This window comes from Saimiri boliviensis, chromosome 4 (assembly GCF_048565385.1).
Source record: "Saimiri boliviensis isolate mSaiBol1 chromosome 4, mSaiBol1.pri, whole genome shotgun sequence".
Classification (NCBI taxonomy): domain Eukaryota; kingdom Metazoa; phylum Chordata; class Mammalia; order Primates; family Cebidae; genus Saimiri; species Saimiri boliviensis.
Genome location: NC_133452.1, coordinates 31372415 through 31391864, shown reverse-complemented (window position 1 = coordinate 31391864; position 19450 = coordinate 31372415). Strand labels below are relative to the sequence as shown.

Here is a 19450-nt window from a genome sequence, read left to right as displayed (position 1 = left end):
TTTAATTTACAATGCACCTAGTCAACCAAGAGCTCTGATGAAGACATACAAATAGACAAATTTTGTTTTTATACCTTCTAACACAATATTCAGTTGGCAGCCCATGGCTTAAATAGTAATTTTGACTTTCAAGTCTTAATTTTGTAATGCACTTTCTAAGGCCAAAGCTGCCATAATAGTGATTCCTCTGATAGATCTGGACAAAGTAAGTTGGAAACCTGAAAAGGATTCACCATTCTAGCACAGTAAGAACAATTTTAATTAACGGGAGAAAGTCAAAGTGTCAACATTAGCAAGAGTTTGGAAGAAATAGATCCAGCAGTTCTCATAGATAACTTCAAGAGGTTCAAGACTTAAGTGAAGGCAGTGACTGCAGATGTGGTAGAAACAACAAGGAATTGGAGTTTGAAGTGGAGCCTGAAGATGTAGCTGAACTGCTGCAGTCTCATGACCAAACTTGAAGGATAAGGCATTATTTCTTTCAGATGAGCGATGAAAATGGTTTCTTAAGATGGGCTCTCGTAGTGAAGATGCTGTGAACATTGTTAAAATGACAACAAAGGATTCAGAATATTACATAAACTTAGTTGATAAAGCAGCAGCAGTTTTTGAGAGACTGACTCAAATTTTGGAAGTAGTTCTACTGCAGGTAAAATGTTAGTAGACAGTATTACAACAGTATTCTGTTTACTAACATTTTACCCGCAGTAGAACTACCTTCAAAATTTGAAAGAGAAATCTTTCATGAAAGGAAAGATCTGTCAGTGTAGCCAGCATCACTGCTGTCTTATTTTAGGAAATTGCCACAGTCATCCCTGCCTTCAGCAACCATCACCCTGATCAGTCAGCAGCCATCCACACCGAGGCAAGACCCTTCAACAGCAAAAGTTTTAAGACTCTCTGGAGGCTCAGATGATTGTTAGTATTTTTTAGCAATCAGGTATTTTTAAACTGTACATTTTTTTTTTTTTTTACATAATGCTATTGCATATTTAGTGAGATCGCAGTACAGTGTAAACATAACTTTTATAGGCACTGGGAAACCAAAAATTTGTGGGACTTGCTGTATTGCAATATTTGCTTTATTGCAGTCATCTGGAACTATAGCTGCAATATCCCTGAGGTATGTCTATCCTAATTAAAGAACAGAACAAACTACAAAAAGAGAACTATGAACAAGTGTAGACACTTAGGTGCTGCTCAGACTTGACAGGATTTTCAAACATAATGCAAAAAAAAAAAAAATTATTTATACTTTTTCTTTTGTTTAATATTTCAAAAATTTTTTAAAATATGTAATTAAGGATGCTGAATATTTACAAGTTAGATTATTTAAGGTTTAGGATATGAAATTTTTAAAGTCTTATCAAGGCCGGGCGCGGTGGCTCAAGCCTGTAATCCCAGCACTTTGGGAGGCCGAGGCGGGTGGATCACAAGGTCGAGAGATCGAGACCAACCTGGTTAACATGGTGAAACCCCGTCTCTACTAAAAATACAAAAAATTAGCTGGGCATGGTGGCGCGTGCCTATAATCCCAGCTACTCAGGAGGCTGAGGCAGGAGAATTGCCTGAACCCAGGAGGCGGAGGTTGCGGTGAGCCGAGATCGTGCCATTGCACTCCAGCCTGGGTAACAAGAGCGAAACTCCGTCTCAAAAAAAAAAAAAAAAAAAAAAAAAAAAAGTCTTATCAAGAAGATAGTTTCTTAGTATAAACTACCACGAATTATTCATAAACAGATTCCTTTAAATGAGAGTTTTTCTGCTTAGAGAGTATGTATTGGGATAAGTTCAGTAGCCAAGGGTAATGTGTATATATCAACAAAATAATCCTATGATTCTAAAAGATGAAGCCTCATAATATGATGTTCAGATACTTTTCTGTATAGTTTGGTTTTTTTTTTTTTTTTTTTTTTGTTTTGAGACAGATTTTCAATCTTGTTGCCCAGGATGGAGTGCAATGGTGTGATCTTGGCTCACTGCAACCTCCACCTCCCAGGTTCAAGCGATTCTCCTGCTTCAGCCTCCCGAGTAGCTAGGATTACAGGCATGTGCTACCACACCCAGCTAATTTTGTATTTTTAGCAGAGACGGGGTTTTTCCACGTAGGTCAGGCTGGTCTCGAACTCCTGACATCAGGTGATCCACCCACCTCGGCCTCCCAAAGTGCTGGGATTACAGGCGTGAGCTACCATGCCCGGCCCATTTCTGTATAGATTTAAGATAAAAGAAAACATTCAAAATGTCCAATTCACTGAAATGAAAGGCAACAAATTTTAGGTTACCAGATAAGCTCTGGAAGTAATCATTAAATATCATACCTTGATTTTAAAGTGTTATATATTGGCTAGTCTCCAGCATCTATTATTTATGGATTTTAAAATAAAAACTGCATATAACTAAGCATAATACACCTTTCTAATTCACAGAAGTACCTCTCTATGCTTAGATTTTTTAAAAAATCAAAAGCCCCTGGCAACTTGGGCAATGTCTATTGGACAGGGTGCATCTTTCCTAGTGAATGCCTTTCCTTTGGGCCATCGTTTTCTTTTTTGTCTAATTTGTTTGACTCTGCTATACTTCCCCCTCATGTCTTATATCTAGAACAAGACTAATTTTAAAGAAAATATGAAGTGTCTGTTTTTGATCATCATTATCTAGGTATGATTTGGTAAGCGTTACCTAGATATACTACCTGTGTAGTATAAGGCTTCCAAACCAGCATCCTTACAAGTGTAAAACACTGGGAAAAAAGGCAAGATCAACCAGAAGTCCTGAAAGGACAGAACAAATAAATATATGATCCAATACTTTGGCTAAATAAAACTGTATATAAATGTTAACTCCTCATTCTATCCAACAATCCTCCAACCAGCCTATCATATAGAATAAGAGTCCTTGTCTAATTATCTTTTTTTAAAAAAATAGCTCTTAGATACGGTTGTCTCTGTTGACCTCCAGCTCTAATCTAGGTCATGTCATCGACCGCAGTGATATTGACTGTCTCGTGTCTGGCAACGGTCACAACCCAGACAATGTGGGGAAAGCTATTTTCTTCCCTCCAGCATTAGTGGCAGTTCCATGTCACATGTAAAAGAGAAATGAATGTGGATTCCATGGATTTAATCACTGATTTAAAAAATACCAGAATTACAAATGACATGATTTATCTACCTGGCCAGACCATTCCAGTAAGATCGAAGAAGCAACTGAGTTATTGGCTTCCATACTGTTTGGTTCAGTAACAAAAGTGATAAAAATTCGTAACTCTCATTCTAGATGTCATATACATACACATATAGACAATGCGCATGGAATACGTATGTGTATGTGCATCTTTATTTGGGCCAAACTATCCTTCTGATTTTACAAAGGGCCTAAATGTCTGCTTTTAAAGTCACTCCTTGAAGGCACATCTCTAAAAAGACCAGTTAAAGTATAAATGTTGCTGAAGTGCTTTAAGAAATTACTCCATTAACTATCTACTGAACCTATGCTATGAGTACAGATGAGTTTCCAAATTAATTAGCTGTCACTTCAAGAGTGGAAAAAAAGTCTGAAAGAATAAGGCAAAGATAAGCTGAGAGGAAAGAGAGAAAGCACACATGTGTCCTTAAGGTAGGTTGAGGGAAAGTGCCTGCAGACCTCAGGTAGTCACAGAGGAACCAGCCCACTAATAGCAGCAGCATGTGGGGCACAAACCAAAGACAGACTTCACAACCCCATGGGAGCAGCTGCAGTCTTGCCTTTGTTTGTAATAAACCAATCCACTGTAGAATAGGACAAGCGCCTGTATACCATTTGGGTCCCCGTGGCTACCTGGAGCAAAGGCTATTCTCATCTGACTGCTGCTACAGCACAGAAAGTGGAACATAGACACTACAAAAGTGGACAGCAGTAAAGGAGAAAATGTCAGCTAAAGAAAAGTGAGTCTGTGCTCTCTAATACAAGGCATTCAAGCCACGGTGTTTGGGAAAACAAACAGAGAAGCACAATGCCTGCGGCACCCAGCAGCTGACATCCAACCTCAAGGTGCTATAACAGACATATCACTATTACTGGTTAAACTCATTTTGACTAAAAGACTAACTGGAAATCTCAGAAATAATGACTCTGAGTTTCTAGGGTATAACTTTCGAGAGTAAATAAAAACATCAGGTGAAAGTAACTATTAGGAAATAAGTCCATAGTTGGCCAAAGAGGAAAGAACGCATTTCAAGACAGGTAGTATTAAGTTTCCTATAATAATCACCATAGTAGCTATTAGGTTTATGGTAGTACCAGGTACTAATCAAGTACCAAAGGCCTCACATGCATAAATTGTTCTCCAACAACCCTATGAGGTAGGTTCTCTCTTTTTTTTTTTTTTGGAGACGTAGTTTCGCTCTTGTTACCCAGGCTGGAGTGCAATGGCACGATCTCGGCTCACCGCAACCTCCGCCTCCTGGGTTCAAGCAATTCTCCTGCCTCAGCCTCCTGAGTAGCTGGGATTACAGGCACACACCACCATGCCCAGCTAATTTTTTTTGTATTTTTATTAGAGACGGGGTTTCACCTTGTTGACCAGGATGGTCTCGATCTCTCAACCTTGTGATCCACCCGCCTCAGCCTCCCAAAGTGCTGGGATTACAGGCTTGAGCCACCGCGCCCGGCCCGAGGTAGGTTCTCTTAACATTACCAAGCCCATTTGTTAAATGAGGAAGTAGACTCAGAGAGATGAAGTTAACTGAGGTCACCCAGAAAGCGAGTGGCAGAGTTAGGGTTCAACCAAGCAGGCTGGCACTGGAGTCCTACCCCTAACCGAGGAGTTATGCTATGATGCCTCTGCAGACATTCTTGCTGCGCCCTATTAAAAAACAGGAAGAGGAAGTTAAACTAGAAAGAGGAAAACAAAAGGATTATCCAAAGCATGTATTAAGATGACCAGAAACAAAACGGGTAAGTAAATAAACAACCCTCTTCGCCAGCCAAAACATTTTTTCTATTTTCATCACAGGTTGAACATAAAGAATTAAGAGGCTATGAAATTGTTTCACTGAAAGTAATAAAGGCACTATCCAATATAAACGACTATTTTATCTATATTTACCAATAATCCCAGACTGTCGTTTCTGATGACAAAATGCCACCAGTAGTGTCATTATAATTATAGTGAAAGTCCATATTCGTAATTTGATGTCCTAGAATGACTCTTCCATTTCATGAAAACTTAAGATCTAAATGAAAATAAATTTAATTGTGGAAGTAACTAGTGTTCCATGTCACACAGCGATGATGAAGTAACTATCAATTTCTATCATCCCAGTTAATCGTTTTTATGTAAGCTCTTCCCCAGCCTTGTATCTTCTCCCCAAAATTCAATCAACTCTCTCCACGGGATGTTAAGATTTGTACCTACTGCCTCATTCAGGAAGGAAGCTGGCCCTTTGGGGCACCAAACGGCTATCAGAATGTATTGATTTTATAAGCACCACAAATGAGGTTAGCGCAATAAGGCCCAGCCGTAGTGAAGGGCAACAGAATACAGTTCTGATGAGCCATACCTAGCTCCTTCTGTATGTTGTCAGGGACTCCTGTAATAGTCTTTCTCCTTTTGACTTTCTTCGGCCGTCTTACCAGAGTGTCTGTGTAAATTAGAGACCGCCGAAGGCTGGCCTGGCGATCGAAATTCTCCCCTAATGCAGAGCAGTAGAACAAGCAAAGCAATGTTATTTTCAAGCAAGCTGACACCATGCACTTTCTTCCAGAAGCTTGTTGTAAAATGATAAGAAGGTATTAATAATGTTAGCCAGTCATATGATGATGAACACTGAAGGGCAAAAAAGGCAGGAAAGCACATTATCATCGTAAGGCTGTTTTCCAAGTTCTACCTGTGTGTCCTTCCAAAGGAAGCACCTTGATCTCATTTTCAAATGAGCTGGAGTAGCAAATGCAAATTCCATAACACACTGGAAGAGTGATTCTGTGTTATTCAACGAAACAAAATTTTGCAAATGTTTCACATATATCCTCTGGTCACCAAAACCAGTCTACATTAGTGTGAAGGTGGTGACGGTAATGAATATGTTTTAATCATCTGGTTATCCTGCAGAGATCAACATTAATTTCTTGCCTTGTGTGCTGAAATAAGTAACTTAATCAAGATTTCCGGAATGAAAAGCTTTTTCTTCAATCAAAAAGGCTGACAATTTGGATAGACTGTAGTAACTATTCCATGTCACATAGCGATGACAAGATGATGTGACATACAACTGTAATGAAAAATGAAACGCCTTATAATGATAAAGTACTTTTACCACAATGAGACCCAGTAGCACTGCTATTATTAAAGCTGAATTGCTTCAATTTCACAATTACTTTTAAAAGTTGATCTTAATTCAGACATTTCAGGTGATTTTTAAATCAAACCTGGAATGCCACATCACGGAACTTCTTGTTTTCTTTCCAGAGTGTAGGTGTGTTTGATTAACACACCATGAGAAACCATAAAATAATAAAGTATAGTATATAACAGCATCTGTTATAGACTGGTCTGCTTCAAATTACCTGCCAGTTTAAAGTCTCACAGGACTGACCTTTTTGAATGGTTATTTTCCTCAATAAGTTATTTTTAATCGTGTGTGTGTGTGTGTGTGCGCGCACACACACACACACACACACACAAATCATAAACTTCTATCATTTTATGCACAAAAGTATAGAACCATTCACTCTTAGCATTACTGACACACATTCAATGCAGGTATGTTGTGGACAATGTAACTTCTATGTTGGTAAGAAAAAACTGGAAACCTTATCTAATCGAAACAGGGAATAAAAGATCTGAATGATCAAAATACATTTACCCTACGGAGAAACAAACTTAAATAATGCTTGCAAATTTGCAAATGCTTACAATTTTGTCACTAATGGAGAAAAACAGAAATGACTGAGAGAAGACCCTTAAATAGCAGAAGGTGCCAATGCTGTGAAAAAATGGGCCACTAAGTTCAACGGCATAAATGGCACATGTGAGGGGCAAATCACAACTGCAGTGGTTCATTAGTTCCCTGCAGCAGAAGAAAAAACCTCCTTGTATCAAGACATTAAGAACAGACAAAACATTAATAGAAAGTTGCACTTGGGCCAGTGTTGTGGCTCATACCTATAATCTCAGCAGTTTGGAGGGCTGAGGATGGATCACTTGAATTTAAGGGTTCCAGACCAGCCTAAGCAACCTGGTGAAACCCCGTCTCTACCAAAAATACAAAAATGGTATCTGGGTGTGGTGGCATGCACCTGTGGTCCTACCTACTCAGGAGACTGAGGTGGGAGGATCACTTGAGCCTGGCAGGCGGAGGTTGCAGTGAGCTGAGATTGCACCACTGCACTCCAGCATGGGCAACAGAGTGAGACCCCCATCTCCAAAAAAGAAATAAAAGAAAATTGCATTTAGTCTCCAGTTTTGCTTCCTAGACAAAAACAAAAGATAAAACCACCCAAATTCCAAGAAAATTAAGAAACAAACCATTTGAGGATGAACATCTAAGACACACCCCATTAAAAGTACCAAACAGTTGATCTTGCAGCATGACCTAAAAAAAGTCTGTCTCCTCTACTGGATTATACATTTTTTGAGGGTACAGACTGTGATGCATGTACTTTAACATCCCCTATGGCACTAAGCTAATGCCTGGCACAAAGCAGGTATTCAATAAATATCTGTGAATTTAATCACTGCCTTTAATTGAAAAATGGCATTCATCAGTCATGGTTACTATTTAGAAATAAACTTGGGAAGTCTCTGGGCATACTCTGGCTCTGGAGGCTGCCCAATTCATGAATCGTTCATTGCTCAATTAAACTCTTTTAAATCAAAAAAAAAAAAAAAAAGGACAGCTCAAACATCAGTACAAAACCAGTTTGTAAAAATTCTTTAAGCATGTTTATCCACTATCCTTATCTTCCAGGTGGAAGAGTTGTTATCCCACACAGCAGAGTACAGAACATATTTATATGTACATATTACTTTAAATATTTTTTCCTCTTCAAGTTTTAGAACATGTCAAGTGCCCCCAAGACTATAACTAAAGAGATTAAATCAGTTTTCAAGCTAGCAGTTCATGGTGCTAACATTCTACTTCCATGTGTAGCAGGCTGCAATTGCCATTTTTTTTTTTTCCTGTTGAGTCCTACTAGGAAAATCAAACTAGAGGCTAATGCTCACCCTAACTAATGAGCACATAACAATTCCCTAAAGGAAATTGTTTTTTTTTTTTAAATCTCAAATATCTTATAGGACTTTAGAAATATATAATTTAAAGAGCAAGGAGCTATATAACCTATGTCAATTCAACCACTAAAAGTGAACGTTTTAAATTTATTGTTTTTTATGCCAGGTTAGAAAAACTAATTCTTTAAGAAATATGTGTGTGTACATGTGCACACACAGATGTAGAAAATGAATCAGTAAATATGTGAGTAGGTATTATATTTACTCTTGGCATTTCTGCAAAACGTTAACCACTCAATTAAAAGTAAATTACATTTTGACATAACTCTTATTGCTCTTTCTTTATTGTCATTCACCTTTAGTGTGTAGCATTTTAAAGGTCTCTCTTTAAACTCTAATTCATCTTTTCTTAGTCATCAAATAGGATAGAATTAAAGCTCAGAGACATGACACTGTCTTCTGTTGTGACAGCATAATTCATTGCAAATAATTCTTCATTCCTGAAACTCTAGCTACTCTATTTTAAATCTCATAAGCTCAAGATAATGCATTTCACCTTAATTCCATTAAGGATTGTCATATTTCATAGCACAATCTTCTTATCTTCTAATATTATTTCATAGGCATTTAATTATATATAATGTAATTACATTTCTGCTGCATCTAATCAATCAAATAATGTAATTCATTTTCTTATAGAAAATAAGCAGCCATATATTTCACTGAGCAATAAGCATTATACTTTGTTCTAAAACAGTTATACTTTTAAAAATAATCTTTAAAAAATATGATCTAGGTAGATAGAAAGCATATTCAGAAAGATCAATAACATTGTTTGCAGAGAAAATGGATTAAAATGGCCTGCTATTCTTTTACGGTTTAAGTAAAATAAATGTGGAAAAATATATACTGATTTGAAAATAATTCATGTACTTATTTATTAAATTTCTATGGAATTCAAAGTATGAGTTCTAAATGTAATTTCTAAATATCTGGTAAGGTTTTAAAAAAATCTTCAGTGACTCTTAAAATGCTATTAGCCCTCTACGAGCTCACCAATGCCATGGCAAAAAGTTTTCTAAAGGTTTCTAACATCAGTAGCCTCAGAAGCACAGCAAGGATGCTATGAGTTTCCAGAGTAAATATTCATGAAAACTCATTCTTTTTGGTTACCTAGTTTTTTTGTTAGCTTCTGGCCTCAGGGGCCCTGCTTTGTATGAACTGATTATCAATGACCACTACCAGTCATCTATTTCCATCAAACACACAATTTAATTAACAGTTGAAGCTATTAACTCTTCACATGTCTATTTTGCACTTTGTACTCTCCCCAAACCACTGGCTCATGCTCCTTGTGGGCTATGAAGGTGATAAGGCAGGAAATTTTTAATATCTTTTTTTCTTAGGCAGAGTTTCGCTTTTTTTGGCCCAGACTGAAGCACAATGGTGCAATCTCTCGGCTCACTGCAACCTCCGCCTCCCAGATTCAAACGATTCTCCTGCCTCAGACTACTGAGTAGCTGGGATTACAGGTGCGTGCCACCATGCTTGGCTAATTTTGTATTTTTAGTAGAGATGGGGTTTCACCATGTTGGCCAGGCTGATCTTGAACTCCTGACCTCAGGTGATCCACCTGCCTTGGCTATCCAAAATGCTGGGATTACAGGTGAGAGCCACTGTGCCCAGCCAATTTTGATAACTTTTTAACAGCTCTCCTAAGCTCATCAAAGATCAACTTTGAACTTTATGTGCCTTGTTGTTACCTTGTCACAAATAATTTCAGGCTGAGTATCATATTCCGAACTTGAATTTCAGGTTTGGCAATTAATATTTGTATTTCAGCTTAATATAACATATTTTAAAAATTTTACATTCATAAGAAATTTTGCTTAAGTAATGTCTCCTTTTTTCTACTTTAGACAATTTCTAGAAAATCTATCATTCAGAAACATCACAAAATAATTATTTCTTTACTTCTGTAAATATTACTTAACCTGTTTTTGTTTTTGTTTTTTTGAGGTGGAGTCTCACTCTGTCACCCAGATTGGAGTAGAGTGGCCCAATCCCAGATTCAAGCAATTCTCCTGCCTCAGCCTCCTGAGTTGCTGGGACTACAGGCACCCACCAACATGCCTGGCCAACTTTTGTATTTTTAGTAGAGATGGGTTTCACCATATTAGCCAGGCTGGTCTCAAACCCCTGACCTTGTGATCTGCCCGCCTCAGCCTCCCAAAGTGCTGGGATTACAGGCATGAGCCACTGCGCCTGGCCTTACTTAACCCTTTAGAAGTATGTAATTTTTCTTCATACCTAGGACCACATTTACAAGATGTTTCTGTATAACCAAAGGCTTACTAACAAGCAAGCAATTTAATTAAAAGAGACACTCTTAAGATGAATCGTTGGACCATTGAGTTCTTTGACAACCAATGTTTGGCGACATAGTCTTCTGACCCAACAAACAGTTGATATGTTATATGCACACACGTATGTAGTTTTAATATTCCTTTCAGTAAACAAAGAGCATGAAGTCAGACCACAGCTATTCACCTCTGATGTAGCAATGAAATGTTAACAGCATATAACAAAAGCTACAGTCATTCTCCCAAGTACATTCTGAACATGTCTCTGCCTGGGAAAGCGTACCAGTTATGTTAATAGGCACCACATCAGCCTGGACTGTTTGGGCTTGCTGTCGCATCTTCTCTTCTGGTGTTGGCAGTGGAAGCGACTTGGTCCAGTTGGTCTGAGTATTAAGGTCGGAGAAGTCATTTGAGGTTGGTGTTTTAGGTCTCCTGATGGAAACAAATCTTTCTTCTTCTGATGAAGAGAGAGAACACTGTAGAGAAAAAAGAAGCAGCAGCCACAGTGTATAAAGAGCTGGCAGAAACATTTTAAAATATACTTCTTATTGTTAAAACATTAGATTGGTTTAAAGGAAGCCAAAATGATTGGTCGCTTCTAGGAACAGAAGCAGTGGTTTGCTCATCCTCTTGAGTCTGACCCATAATATGCATGATTTACACTGGCCTTAGTCTGTACATTGTGAAGACTGCAAAAGGTTCTGCTGACCCACAAAATCTTTGAAGTCCTTTCTGCTTTCCCTCTATATACTGTGGTCAGAAAGTTCATGGAATGGCCGGGCACAGTAGCTCATGCCTGTGATCCCAGCACTTTGGGAGGTTGAGGTAGCTGCATCACTTGAGGTCAGGAGTTCAAGATCAGCCTGGCCAACATAATGAAACCAAGTTTCTATTAAAAATTTAAAAAACTAGCTGGGCATGGTGGTGGGCATCTATAATCCCAGCTACTTGAGAGGCTGAGACAGGAGGATGGCTTGGACCCAGGAGGCAGAGGTTTCAGTGAGCCAAGATCATGTCACTGCACTCCAGCCTGGGCAACAGAGTGGAGACTCTATCTTTAAAAAAAAAAAAAAAAGCAAGCTCATGGATTTAGTTTAATGTTAAAGCCTAGAGACAAATACCATGGTTGTGGCCATCAGTTCCCATTTTTATTAAAATTTAGTTTTGCTCAAAGTAATTTCTAGCCTCAATCTTATTTCCTTCAGGCCTTGACTTCAAGGGACATTTTGAAAATGATAGAGCTATTATTGTTCAACTATTTCTGCTCTTCTGAAGCCACTTATATGGGAAAAAATCAGTGTGAAATTGCTCAATTATAAGAAGCTGACTAAAGCCCTGCTCTGCCTTATCAGAATTCTGTGAAAACATTTCTAGCAGTGTCTGTTTTGATATGGGTTAATATCCTAACTGGAGAGCCCTTCCTCAATACCTTTCTTTCCTATAACACCTGAAAGAGTGCGCACAATAACGTTGTGTTGGCAAGCATTTTATGATGGACTTCACCCTGGCTCCCCGGCAGCTGGTTCTGTGACTAAGACGCTCCAAGAAGCCCAAATAAATGCAGGTGCTTAGGAACACAGCAAAATGGGTAATTGACTTTTGTGGGGGAAATGGAGCTTATAATATAAAATAAATATGTAAGAACTGCTCTTTAAGTCTGAAGCATTTTAACAGAACTACCAGTTATGAAAATAAAGCTTTTAGAAAGAATTTTACTGAGGAATAAAAAGTCAGTGAACCTTCCCAAAGGGAATACCTGTACAACCAGCACTCAGTTCAATACACTCCCCCATCCCAACCACATAGTCCCAAATCAGGGTAACTGCTATCGCGACTTCTAATACCACAGTTTTGTTTTGTCTATATTTGAACTTTCTATAAAGGGAATCACACTGTCTGTTTTCTTTTGTGGCATATTTCTTTGATTTAACATTATGTTTCTGAGGATTTATTTATCTTTACAAGGCATGTTTTAACCTTTCTGGATTTTTTTTTTTTTTTTTTTTTTTTTCCTGAAACAGAGTTTCGCTCTTGTTACCCAGGCTGGAGTGCAATGGCGTGATCTCGGCTCACCACAACCTCCGCCTCCTGGGTTCAGGCAATTCTCCTGCCTCAGCCTCCTGAGTAGCTGGAATTATAGGCACACGCCACCACGCCCGGCTAATGTTTTGTATTTTTAGTAGAGACGGGGTTTCACCATGTTGACCAGGATGGTCTCAATTGCTTGACCTCGTGATCCACCCGCCTTGGCCTCCCAAAATGCTGGGATTACAGGCTTGAGCCACTGCACCCGGCCACCTTTCTGGATATAATGCAAGTTTCTAAGAGGACACAGATGAGAAAATACAGAAATGCATTGGTTAGAAATTTCAGGCCGGGTGTGGTGGCTCATACCTATAATCCCAGCACTTTGGGAGGATGAGGAAGGAGGATCACCTGAGGTCAGGAGTTTAAGACCAGCCTGACCAACAGGAGAAAACCCATCTCTACTAAAAATACAAAATTAGCCAGGCACATGCCTGTAATCCCAGCTACTCAGGAGGCTGAGGCAGAAGAATCACTTGAATCTGGGAGGTGGAGGTTGCAGTGAGTCAAGATCACACCATTGCGCTCCAGCCTGGGCAACAAGAACGAAACTCCGTTTCAAAAAAAGAAATTTCAAACATAAAAACACTGTCATCACTGTTTACTGCTGCTGCATTCATCTTGCTGCAAAAATCCGTGTTTATTCTACAACTACTAGAGCTCTATAAATCTGAAAAAGACTAGGTTAAGAGCTAAAGAAAATAGTTTGGTGTTGGGAATAAGGCCCTAGACTAAGAATCCAAAGACCCAAGTCTGTTCTAAATTTTGATGTTTCCTTTGCTGTAAAATGGAGCCCCAGGGCCTATCTCTGTGCATCCACAGAGGTGCTCTGAGGACCTAATAAGATGATAAATGTGAAAGTGTCTATGACTGTTAAATATCATGGATATAGGCAGGGAACGGTGGTTCATGCCTATAATCCCTGCACTTTGGGAGGCAGAAGCGGGTGGATCACAAGGTTGAGACTGTCCTGGCCAACATGGTGAAACTCTCTCTCTTCTAAAACACAAAAAAATTAGCTGGGCATGGTGGCGTGTGCCTCCGAGGCTGAGGCAGGAGAATCACTTGAACCTAGGAGGTGAAGGATGTAGTGAGCCAAGATCACACCATTGCACTCCAGCCTGGCAACAAAGCAAGACTCAGTATCTCTCTCACTCTCTCTCTCCCCCTGCCCACCCCCCGCCACACACACACACAATCATGGATATGAAGGTGGTACTGATATAAATATGACTTTAGAAAAGTGAAGTCACGAATTGACGGGTACTTATTTTTTTCTTTTACCACAAGGAGACTAACAATAATAAAGGCAGGTGTTAAAGATAAATCACATAATTAGATACCTCAATACATTTACTTGCTGTTTTTAATACATAATATACATTGAATGATCATCCAGTTTCTTTTCCACCTAAGGACAATGTTTGTAATTAAATGGACAAATACACTCCATTTATAAACTGAGTATGTTACTAGTGTCTTATAATACTAAATTGTACTATATCCGTTGATATTTGATCTGATTCTGGTTAAAGGGTTAAAACTCACACAGATCCTTAAAAATAATCAAAGAGGTTTTTGAGACAGCAGCAGCTATGCCACACTGATGTAAATCAATTACTTCCAGCCTTTTTGGGGTCGTGACACTAGTTAAATTTGATTTATAATACATATTCTCTACCCTTAAGATGCAGACATGCGTGCGCGCACACACACACACACACACACACAAACACACACACACATACACTAAAATTAATGTCACTGAAGAATTTCATGGCAGTTTGTATAAAGGCTACATGTCTGAGGGTGAATCTCAAGCTAGTAAATTAGAGGATTACTCCAATTTCCTGATACACATGCATACATATAATTTTTCAGGCAACCTTGAATTACAGTATAAATTTTGATGGCAATACAAAGCAAATCCTAACCAGAAAGGTTTAAAAGAAAGAAAAGTAAAGGTTTCAGACTACAGCTCTCTATGCTCTGTAGCGTGCTTTTCCACGTGACGTCTGCCGTGGGAGCAGGAGGAAGCACTGTCTACCGTTAGTAAGCATCTCAATGGTGCTCATCAGCCCCACTAACCTACTTTTCTTCTAGTTGACTGATAGTGTCAGAATCGATAACTCCCATAATGAAACAGCACTTCCCCTAGGGACAATCACCAGGGATCACTCCAACATGACAAATGACAAAGAGAGTCCACTTTGTAAAGTGCTCCTTTCTCTTACAAGAAAGTTTCCCAGACAAGCAGGGCACAGATAAAGTTATGTGCAAATATGACTGTGATACAGTACCGCAAATCTACTAAAGAACATAAAACACCAGGATGGACGACTTCCAGGATGATGTGACTCCCGTTCCTCACAGTGTGTATAAACACAGCAGGGGCACAGAAAAACCTCCCGTATCTCAATAGCAGAACACAACATGATTAGCCCGTTAAGATGGACAAGGTAACCCTGAATTACCACATTGGCCTCTTAACTATCTCCATTTTCCTGCCCTGTTGACCATCCTCCCCTGCTCCTCCCCTTCTAATAGTCTACTCTCAACACGGCAGGCAAAAGGATCTTTTCAGAAATGTAAGTCAGATCATGTTGCTCCTTTGTTCAAACCCTCCAAACTCGCTACCGTGACCTCTAAGACCCTCCATGATCTACCAGCTGGCCACTGTTACCTCCCTGACTGCATTTCCTACTATTCTTTCCCATATTTATTCTACTCCAGCCATGCCATCCTCCATGCTGTACCTTGTCCGTTCCATGGACACTCCTGCCTCAGGGCCTTTACACCTGCTGTTCCCACAGCCTGAAACGCTCCTCCCATAGACATCCACACAGACAGCCCCTTCGTTTCCTTTAGGTCCCCTTAAGAGTCTTCTTTTGTTGGGGTCCCACCTGTTGATCCTATTCAGTTTCAACTTCTTTCTAATATTTTGTGTCCCCTTTCCCTGATCTCTTTTTTCCTCTTTAGTATGTATAACTAGTACACATATATTTTGTGAATCTTGTCTCTCCAACAAGAGTAAGTTCCATGAGGTGTCAAATCAGAATTGCATAGGTTATTTCAGAATTTGAGCTTCAGAAGGGCCATCATTTAGTAACTGATGGCTATACGCCTTGCTTTGCATGCAGGCTTTATAGAACTTATCTCACTTAATCTTCACAGTATTTGCCTTGTTTAATAAATAAGAAAGTGAAGATTCAAAGGAGTAAAGTAACTTGACTTTTGGAAAGTTCAAAAGGGGGCAGCTGAGGTTAGGAGCCAGAACTGACTCCAAAGTCTCTCCTGTGAAACAGTATAAAATAACAAGGTTACGGCAATATTTACAATAAATTACTAGGTCTTCTGGTCTCAAAACAAAATGTCCCTTTTTATCTGTAAATAAGAACAAAACCTTTTGAAAATCTATACAAGTAAAAAACAGTGTGTACCAGCATCTTGGCACTGTCATTTACCAGCTGTATGTTTTGATCGACTAAATCTCCCCATATAGAGAACAGAATGACCCAAGTAGCTTTCAAATGTTAATGAAATCCCTCAATATAGGGTGACTTTTTAAAAAAATTGAGTTTAAGATTACTTTATTCTCAGAACTTAAATGCAGTTTTGGGATCTGTCAATTGGTCAGTAATGTTCACCAATAGCCCATATCCTGGTCCTGGAAGGAATGGAGAGTCACAAATGAAACGTAAGCCATGATTCCTTGTGTCAGATTGCTTCATTTTGAAAGGGAGAGAAACAGGCAACGCCGACAGTTACTTTGTAGTTTTGGATGTTGGAAGACCTGCATTTTAGAGACTGCTAGGTCCTAGCTGGAAATCAAACACTCCCACCAGATAGACAATGTAGGGCCTGAAATAGGGTCTCTTTCCCATACAGTCTCACATGAAATATGCTCTCTTTCTCAGAACAGCGAACTGATCCAAAAGTGGGACTAACTAAGAAACACAAATTAGTTCAGTCTTTTTTGTTTTGATTTGTTTGTGAAAGTTAGAAAACGGAATTATAGCCAGAGCTAAACTTAGTACTCATTTAGAATTATTACATGAAAATGGAGAACAGAGGAAACTATATAGAGCACTATTTAAAAAGACACCAACAGACATTCCAGTACTTTTCAGAAGACAGTCTTTGATGCTCTTCCTCCTAGAATTAAATCTCCTGTGTTGACTCTTGGTTTTCAAGATCCTTAATAGTTTCACAAGGTGCCAAAACGTCTGCAGCCTTTTTTTCGGCTATGTCCTTCTGCCTTTAGCAGACTTAGATATGAGAGACCCTGACTTATTTCTGTTTTCTGTGCCATTTTTTTTTTTTTTTCCCCTGCTGGTGTCAACAACAACAGAAAAAGTCGGGGTAGTGGAAATAAATCCACATAGAAGCACAGTTCATGGTTCATCTAGCAACTCCATAATGGCCTACGGGTGACTTCCACATCCATGGTATCAAGTCACTTTAATTGCTCATTTTTTCTTTTGAGACAGAGTCTCACTCTGTCCCCCAGGCAGGAGTGTAGTGCAGTGGCGTGATCTCAGCTCGTTGCATCCTCTGCCTCTTGGGTTCAAGCAATTCTCCTGCCTCAGCCTCCCAAGTAGATGGGATGACAGGCATGTACCACTACGCCAGGCTACTTTTTGTATTTTTATTAGAATTGGGGTTTTGCCACATTGGCCAGGTTGGTCTTGACCTCAGGTGATCCACCTGCCTTGGCCTCCAAAGTGTTGGGATTACAGATGTGAGTCACGGTGCCTAGCCTCATTTTTCATTCTTTCGTACGTATTCTATTAGTCCCATTGCCTCAAATCTAATTGCTTTATCAAGAGCTCTAAACTTTCTTTTTCTGTTGTTTTTGAGATGAGGTCTGGCTCTTTTGCCCAGCTAGAGTGCAGCAGAGCAATTATAGCTCATGGCAGCTCAGGCTTCTGGGCTCAAGCCATCCTCCTGCCTCAGCCTCCAAAGTGCTGAGATTACAGGTCTGAACCACCGCACCAGGCCCTAAGAGCTCTAAACTTTCTTATCACACAGCGAATTAAAATATTTTGGATCTTAACTGTCCCATATGAAGTGATCCTTTCCTCAAATTAATGAAAACACTTAATCAGAACATATATGTCTTATTTGTAATGATCTATTGGTATAACGAATTATGTATAAAAATTATATAATATGATGAATATTCAAGAACTCACTACCCAACCCATGACCTAAAACATTACTAATAAACTGCATCTCATGCCCCCATCCCATCTCCCTACTTCCCCAGAGCTGACCACTAGCCTGAATTTCGTGTTCATAATTACTCTTGGTATATGTGTGCATGCATGTCTGTGCATAAATTTGCTCTGACTTTTATAAAAATAGTATTATTCTCTTTGTGTTTTTGTCTTACTATTAGCTAAGACACAGCCATGTAGTTGTGTGAAACTATAATTCATTCATTTCACTGGGGTGAAATTCCATTCCAGTACTGCATTTATTTATTCATTTTTTAATTGATGGTCAATTGGGTTGTAAAAGATGCCCTTTGTATTATCTCAACAATGCGAAACTCCCCATAAGAGGATGGTTAGGAGGAAAGCGCTGTGGCAAAGGCTGTATTCCCCGTACACTCATTACTAGAAGGAAAACATGAGCTCTGGAGTCTAGGTTTAAATCCTGGTTTTGCTTTTAGGGGTGACAGATGTGTTCACCATCTTGATTATGGTAATGGTCTCCTGTGTGTATACATATGTCAAAATTTATTAAGTTATATACTTTAAACATGTATAGATTGTTTTATGTAAGTTATACTTCAATAAAAGTGTTTTAAAAAAGAAAGATCTTGTTTCAGTATTTGAAAGCTATGTGATCTTAGGCAAGTGATCTAACCTCTCCAAGATACAGTTTTCTCATCCATGATATGGGCATAATCAAAGCTACCTTGCATGGTTGCAATAAATACTGAATATATTCCCATCCAGCACTGAGCACAGTCCCTGGCACCTGAGCCTTTCCATGTGCCAGGTGCTCGGCATCATACTGGAAACACAGAGATCAACAAGATAGGGATGCTGCCCATTAATCTGGAAGAGAAGGCAGGTATGAATAGACCCTGACTATAGAGTAGTGGGATGTAAATAGCAAGGGAAACTGGAACGGGTCACTAGACACACTCTCGCTGGTTTGCAGGCAAAAAGGCCTGGGGATGACAGACCCCAATTTTCTTATTTTTGCCTGCTATGGCATAGAGTCAGAAGGTGCCATGACTGCAGAGCAGTGAGCATCGACTCATTTGTGTTTCTACAGTGTCCCGAAATTAAGAGACCTAGTAACACATGACTGCATACAGAGTAATCACTTCTAGACTGTAAGCTACCCTTGGCCAAGAACGGAATCCATATACCAAGACCAAGTAGCGCTTAAAAACTTTTTTGGGCGGAAGAAAAAATTGAGTGTACCAGACAAGTCAAAGAGAAATGAGAGAGGACAAAATCAGGCATAATGAGGAGGAACTGGGGTAATTTAGTAATCTTGCCCTTTTGCTTAACCAGCATGGTGCAGTGAAGAAAGGAGCTCCAAGGAGCCCGTGTTCGCACGACCCCTGGTGCTTTCGAGCTATGTGATCTTGAGAAAGCCATTTCATATCTCTGAGTCTCCATTTTCAGATTAATTATTTAATCTTTTACTCTAATGATTGGGGGAGTAACTGAAGTTTTATAAAACAGACATTGTCTATTGAATCATTTTCTTTGAAGTGCGATTTGAAATACCAAGCAGCTATTAAAATAATCTGTTTCATGGGGCTTCT

The 19450-nt window shown here is 39.2% G+C and overlaps 1 protein-coding gene across 7 annotated transcripts in view; it reads right to left on the bottom strand.

Annotated features, from left to right (window-relative positions):
• The window catches only part of NHSL1 (NHS like 1), a 276841-nt gene that overhangs the window by 14167 nt on the left and 243224 nt on the right, over positions 1–19450 (bottom strand). For 5 of the 7 annotated variants that reach the window (XM_010337559.3, XM_074397388.1, XM_074397389.1 and 2 more), the window contains 2 exons: positions 10856–11048; positions 5541–5672 (listed from right to left, as the gene is read on the bottom strand). In XM_010337559.3, the coding sequence (XP_010335861.3) occupies positions 5541–5672; positions 10856–11048 (325 nt within the window). The remainder of the gene's footprint in view (positions 1–5540; positions 5673–10855; positions 11049–19450) is intronic. The other 2 variants (XM_039467645.2, XM_003926872.4) reach the window with 1 other exon arrangement.